At 47.7% G+C, this 6,493-nt stretch overlaps 1 protein-coding gene across 1 annotated transcript; it reads left to right on the forward strand.

Annotated features, from left to right (window-relative positions):
* Positions 1-1,287: 1,287 nt before the first annotated feature.
* On the forward strand, positions 1,288-5,789 carry MYF5 (myogenic factor 5). Its single transcript, XM_086938443.1, has 3 exons — positions 1,288-1,890; positions 3,830-3,905; positions 5,085-5,789. Exons 1-3 carry the CDS (start codon positions 1,390-1,392, stop codon positions 5,276-5,278), a joined length of 771 nt encoding a protein of 256 aa, XP_086794569.1. The 5' UTR covers positions 1,288-1,389; the 3' UTR covers positions 5,279-5,789.
* Positions 5,790-6,493: the final 704 nt, after the last annotated feature.

The raw sequence follows: 6,493 nt of genomic DNA on the forward strand, positions 1-6,493 counted from the left end.
TCAGCCAGTGTGCCCTGGGACGGCTCAGCTCACAGGAGGTGTGGGCCATGCTTGCAAGGGGGGCTCCCGAGTAAAGCACACTGCACCACAGCACGGCAGCCTTCAAGGGGAAGCTGCCCCTCTCGAGATCATAAGCCAACCTCCCCCCCCCCCCCCCCCGTCTTATGGAAGCAGACACAATGCTAGTTTTCAAATAAATATAAAAAGCGGCAGTAATATTAACATTCCCTTTCCTTTGGATTCCGCCTACTAGGGGGGGGCACACTGACATATTCGTTTTTTCCCTCATAACACACTCCTTGCGTAATAATATTTCACCGAGCGCATTACTTCGCACTTCTGCCTTTTATACGCACTGTCTATAACAGGTGTCATTAGTATCATTTGTAACGGTACTCAGAGAAGGATGAAAGGCTGAGTCAGCCTTGCTGGTGTTGAAACGCGTTACTCACTGGACTGTTCCGCTGGTGTGTTTTGCGCCACTGCAAGTCACCAAGTGCATTCAATTATTTATTTTCAGTCCGCAAAACAACGTCCTCGCGGGACTCCCAGATAATGCGCATTACGTACTCTAGATGGGCGATGCTGTGCACATAACGCAAACCTAGAGGTTGGTTGTGCCCTGATGTTAATATCCACGTTCATAATGTCAGGGAACCACTCAAAAGCACAGATAATTTTCCATTCTGCTCGACATGTTTGATTTCAGGTTAAACAATATGGAACACGATCTGAAGCAAAACACTTGAGCAACCGGGCTATTCGTTAGGAACCTCCGAGAGATACTTTGCGTAAGGCAGAGATTGGGTAATTGTTTTTATAAATGAACTTGCTTATTTGGGGTTAGCATTATTTAAGGATGATGAATTTAATAACTACTCCAAAAAAATGAAAAATGATGGCCTAGAATAAGGGGTTCGGGTTTGGGGGCAGCCGCAATGCTAAAATGTCCCTTTCTTCATTCGTGAAACATTCATCTCTCTCGATTTTGTTTGCATAAAAGCTAAAACGGGTGAACAATCGAAGAAAAAAACGTTTTCAAAGTTCACAAATGCGAGAAGTGTAAGTTTACCGGAGTACATGATGGTTCTGCTGCAAAGAGGCTTAATGTGTGTAATGAAACCATCAGAGAGTGGAGAAGAGCAGTAAATTCCGAATAATCCCAGGGGGCTAGCAAGGCGGGGGTTTGGTCAGAGAGCCCACAGAGGGGGTTGCGGTGAGATATGCTAATGGCGGGTTGCCACCCTGGACCGGCCTCCGCTCACATGATATATAAGCAGACCTGGCCCCTGTGCTGCCACACTTCGACCTGGGTTCAGCCATCTCTGCGGACTCTGCCTGCCCTGGGACCCCCCCTATCTGAGCTTGAGCCGCAGCCCCGCGCCCAGCATGGATCTCGTGGACAGCTGCCAGTTCTCGCCCTCCGAGTTCTTCTACGACAGCTCCAGCATGCCGTCCCCGGACGATGACTTTGTGGAGGACTTCGACAGCCGCCTGGGCCGCTTCCGGGTGCACGCGGACGAGCTCGCGTGCTCCGACGAGGAGGAGCACGTGCGGGCGCCCAGCGGCCACCACCAGGCCGGCCACTGCCTGCTCTGGGCCTGCAAGGCCTGCAAGCGGAAGTCCTCCACCATGGACCGGCGGAAGGCGGCCACCATGCGCGAGCGACGGCGGCTCAAGAAGGTCAACAGCGCCTTCGAGACCCTCAAGCGCTGCACCACGGCCAACCCCAACCAGCGGCTGCCCAAGGTGGAGATCCTACGCAACGCCATCAGCTACATCGAGAGCCTGCAGGAGCTGCTGCGGGAGCAGGTGGAGAACTACTACACCCTGCCCGGCCAGAGGTGCTCCGAGCCCGGCAGCCCCCTGTCCAACTGCTCGGACGGCATGGTAAGCAGGGGTCTACCCGTAGCTGTGTGCCCAGGCAGTGCTGAGTGCCGTGTGGGTGACTGGGACCTATATTCCCTAAAGTGCTTTTCTTGGCGAGTTTAGTTGTGAGCCTAGAAGTAATTTGTGGCATATAGGCGAGATAGCACCTTGTGAGAATGTGCAGCATAGCCTAAATGCATAGCACAACACAGACCAGCATGCTGTCATTTCATTTGCATAGCCAATAACCTGCACCATCACATCAAGGCACAAAAGACTGGTCTACACGAAACCACTTTTGTGAGCTGTAGTACACAAACTGTAAATTACATGGAACAATCGGACAGTAAAATGTACATTTAGTGAACCACCAGGTGCTAGAAGAGTGCTGACAAGAAACCTGTGTTCTAAATTGTTATGGCTCTTTGCATCTCTGTTGCAGGTCTTTCTCTTAATATGTACTTTGCCAGAAGAAAGTATAGTGGTTTAAGAATGGCCTTACTTCCCTTTCATTAGTAGCATAACATTTGGAGATAGAATGGTGTAGAAAGAACTTCTGACATTTCTCTGGCATTCGTAACCCAGACAGTGTGGGTCAGAGCCCACCAATGCAGGGTCCTTCTTGGAACATGCCTGGGCTGGGGCTATTAACGCTTATTCTGACCTTTAACATCTTCCCACAAGAATCCTTCCCTTTATGTCCATCATGTGGGTAGACTTGGTAGAGAGAGCCACCAGTAATGGTTACTACGTCCCCCAGATTTATATACCTGAATGAATGTGTGTGTGTATGTGTATACACACACACACAGACACACAGACACACACACACATATATATATATATATATATACATATATATATATATATATATACATATATATATACATATATATATATATGGATGTATCTAGAATCAGTCAGTTAATGTATATATATACATATATATATATATATATATATATATATATATATATATATATAGAGAGAGAGAGAGAGAGAGAGAGAGAGAGAGAGGGAGAGAGAGAGAGAGAGAGAGAGAGAGAGAGAGATAGATCAGATATAGATATAGATATATATAAATTCAGTGACTGATTCTAGATACATCCATGACAAGGCTCAGACATCCAGGCCCTGGGAATCTCGGAGTGATGCGATACATTGAGTATCTCGCCCCCCACACTCTCTCCCCCCCCCCCACACACACACAAACATGAACAAAATGAACACTTTAACACGTGTTCTTAGACTCCTATGCACGCACCCAGACGCAGGAGTGTCGTTGGTTCACACGTGCCTCCGAGTAACTCTTTGATGGTCGTGGCCCTGTGTCTTGGCTGTGTGTTCATTGATAAGTGGGAGGGAATCCTTTCAAGCCAGTGCGGGACAGATGTCCGGGAACGTTGCAAGTGATGGGAGTGTGTTTATTTGTGTGCTCGGGGAATTGGGGGTGTCACCTCTCTCCAATACATTCAATCCAAAATACAAACGGCGCTGACACTTGGTCCCTTGGGGTCGAGCCGTTTGTGGACCGTGTTGTTATAGGGCCTACAAAGCGGTGGACACGTTCCCCAGCCCACAGATAGGTGCCGCGCCCCCACAGGCCGCCGATACCCAGGGTCTGCCGGGTTTTGGGTGTAAAATGGGTCCTGGGAAAGTGTTCTCTGCCTGCTGTGGTTTCACCCTGCACCAATCCATTCGCCATGCTTAATGCGGCGCACATTGCGCCGGATCCCACAGTGGGCCGCATATTTCAAGTCGCCCCGCCAGTAACTCTACCCAGGGTTTACCGGCGGGGTGGAGGGGAGGGGCGCAGCGGAAGGCCAGTGTGATTAAATATATTAATACTTCAGAATTGTTGCATCGATAATTGTTTCACGCTGTTTGGCACTTGATGCTGATTGGGCCTGGCCTGTACCGAACATGGAGCATGTTTTTAAAGCATTGTTTTCTTTTGCAGGCGGAGTGCAACAGCCCTGCGTGGTCCAGACGCAACAGCAGCTTCGACAGCGCCTACTGCTCGGACATCTCGACCAGTAAGTATGGAGCGTCCTGTCGAACCTATCGCGATATCACTAGGGACAGGCAGTCTCCTCATCAAATACTCGCATGCATCAGGTTAACAGGTGTAAATAATGGGCCCAAAACAGAATAAGGACCAGACAGAGTGGCGGCCTGGTACAGACACCGGGCCTGGATGGGGGTGGGGCGCTGCTCAACCACAGTACGAAAACCACTGGGCATGCATTGACTGTTAAAAAGTCCTGCTCATCTTAAAATTAGGATGACGGGGACTGGAGACTGGATAACAGGATGTCATGGGTGAAAGGTACGGAGTGCTGAAAATGGTAGATAGATGTGTGCCTTGCTACTTTAAGCACCTTGAAGTGTAACAGTACACAATAATGCTATTCATTTTACAGTAGCAGCAGAGGTAGTAGTGCCGTTATCATTGTGACCATCACCGCTGGCAGCATTTATTTGTGAGGGCCTGAAATCCACCCGCGAAGGAGTGTATTCACTCCCACTCAGGGCTCAGAGAGACACTGGTTAAAGTTTGCGATGCGCACCTCTGGGAACTCAGTTCATAGATACAAATTGATGTACAGTAATAACTAGGGCAGCAGAGCTATTAGTTTAGGAGTCTATTGTTTACGTCACAGTGGCCCTCTGGCGCACGCCGGGTCCGTGCACGGGGTACACAGTGTCTACTAGTGATGGATAAGCTGTAGTGACCACTGCAGTGAAGGGGCGTTGATGTGCTTTAGAAGGATGAAGTCCTGACACAGGCTGGGTGCACAGGTCTCTTCTGAAGGACGCTGTGTGCCCTCTGCTAACATCTGATGCACACAGAAGGCATGGCCTGGGGGTGGGGTCTGTCAGACCTCTTCTCCAGAGCACCCCAGATTTCAAGAGAAATAACTAAGCAATGTACTGGTACCCACAGGGCGCGTTCCTCAGGAGTTACACAGCTACAAAGGTCCGCAACATGTCTTTCAACATATGCTGGTAGCTTAAGGGGTTAATGCATACCCTGCATACATCTGTGTATAACATGCATGCACCAGGTTCTAATACCTCCATCATCCCTAGGAGGTGAATATAAGGATTGGCATGCATTATTATAGCCCTTGTAATCTCTATGTGAGCTTAAGAGCTGCGTTTAACATGTTTTTGCCATATTAACGAGTCCTTTCTTTTTCCTTATCCTTTAGTGTACCCAACTAGCAAACTCAGCACTCTGTCCAGCCTTGACTGCCTGTCCAGCATCGTGGACCGGATCTCTTCGCCGGAGCAGCCGGCCCTCCCCCAGCAGGACAGCCTCTCCCTCTCCCCTTCAGCCAGCCTGGAGTCCCAGCTCGGGACCCCGGGCACGCCGGACGCGCTGCCCATCTACCACGTGCTGTGAGAGCCGCCACCGCGGTGGGACCGGGGCTCGGCCCGCAGACTGTGACTTTAGGGCTTCGGGCCCGACCGGAACGGAACTTCTATTCCATGTATATACTCGAAACCACCACCCTGTATTTAAGTTATGCTTCCGGTTCTCGAGGGGCTTTATTTAATTGAAAACGACCACGGTTTATTCCATTGACTTATTTTTTATATATATTAATAATATAAAGTTATTTTTGGACTTATAAAAAACAATACTGCATGAAACAAAAACGTCTCCAAGAGCCGCTTTCTGCAATTCCTGTTTATTTAATCTATTATTACAACGTGTTGCTTCCTTTGCTTTCTTTTAAAAAATATTGAATTAAAGGAAAATCATATGTTAGTGAGTTAAGCGTGTGTGTATGTGTGTGAAATGAGCTAATGTATGTCACGACATGTCGCGCCCTTTATGTGCTAATTTACGCAAGTCATTTGGTTGACACATACAAAATAAACTGAAAGTGTTTTGCACAATGTTAAATATGGTCATGTATTTCTCACTGTATTTATAAATATCCATTATTTTTATGTGCGTTTAATGGTGGTGTTTAGGGGTTTCTTCATGTTCGTGATTATACCAGACAAGGGACATGGCCAATATCACACAATTTGGTCAAGAGGGGGCGCCGTGATTAATATGTAGAGTCCTTGCTATGCAGCTGACAGCAATTAGACCATATACCATTTTCACAGAAAACATATTTATTAAGAAAATTAAATATTTTCTATCCAAAAAAAATATTTTGATAAAGTCAGTATCTAGTATAAAACCCGGATGGATTGCCGCCATTAGAGACCACCTGTTTCCTTTCAGCAACGGCCGAGGGACAATCTACAGCTGTGTATTAACCACTTCACGGGTTACATGCAGAATTCAACAGCAACCTTTTGACTGACAATCACACTTTCACATTTTCATTCGACCATCATTTTTTTCCCGAAACCCCCCCCCCCCCCAAAACAAATTAATCAGCACTTCTTCCTGATTGCATTTTAAGGACCTTACAATCAGTTCGAAGAAACAGAAACACATACAGGTATTTTCTTTCCAGCACCTTTGATCGGGCCGAGGAAGAAGGCACAGCTCTAGATGAAACCCATCGCTGATATTTGATAAAACACGTTTACTATATGGAACCCGTAAACAAGCTCGGTGGGCTAATCGCTTATTGCTGAGTTCTATGCCTTG

The sequence above is a fragment of the Lissotriton vulgaris genome, chromosome 1_1, assembly GCF_964263255.1.
Source record: "Lissotriton vulgaris chromosome 1_1, aLisVul1.2, whole genome shotgun sequence".
NCBI lineage: Eukaryota > Metazoa > Chordata > Amphibia > Caudata > Salamandridae > Lissotriton > Lissotriton vulgaris.

Bases quoted from the DNA above. Each gene is read 5' to 3' on its own strand.
- MYF5 (XM_086938443.1), top strand. From the start codon at position 1,390: ATGGATCTCGTGGACAGCTGCCAGTTCTCGCCCTCCGAGTTCTTCTAC. The intron at 1,891-3,829 runs GTAAGCAGGGGT...TTTCTTTTGCAG, and splicing joins CCAACTGCTCGGACGGCATG to GCGGAGTGCAACAGCCCTGC. The intron at 3,906-5,084 runs GTAAGTATGGAG...CTTATCCTTTAG, and splicing joins CTGCTCGGACATCTCGACCA to TGTACCCAACTAGCAAACTC.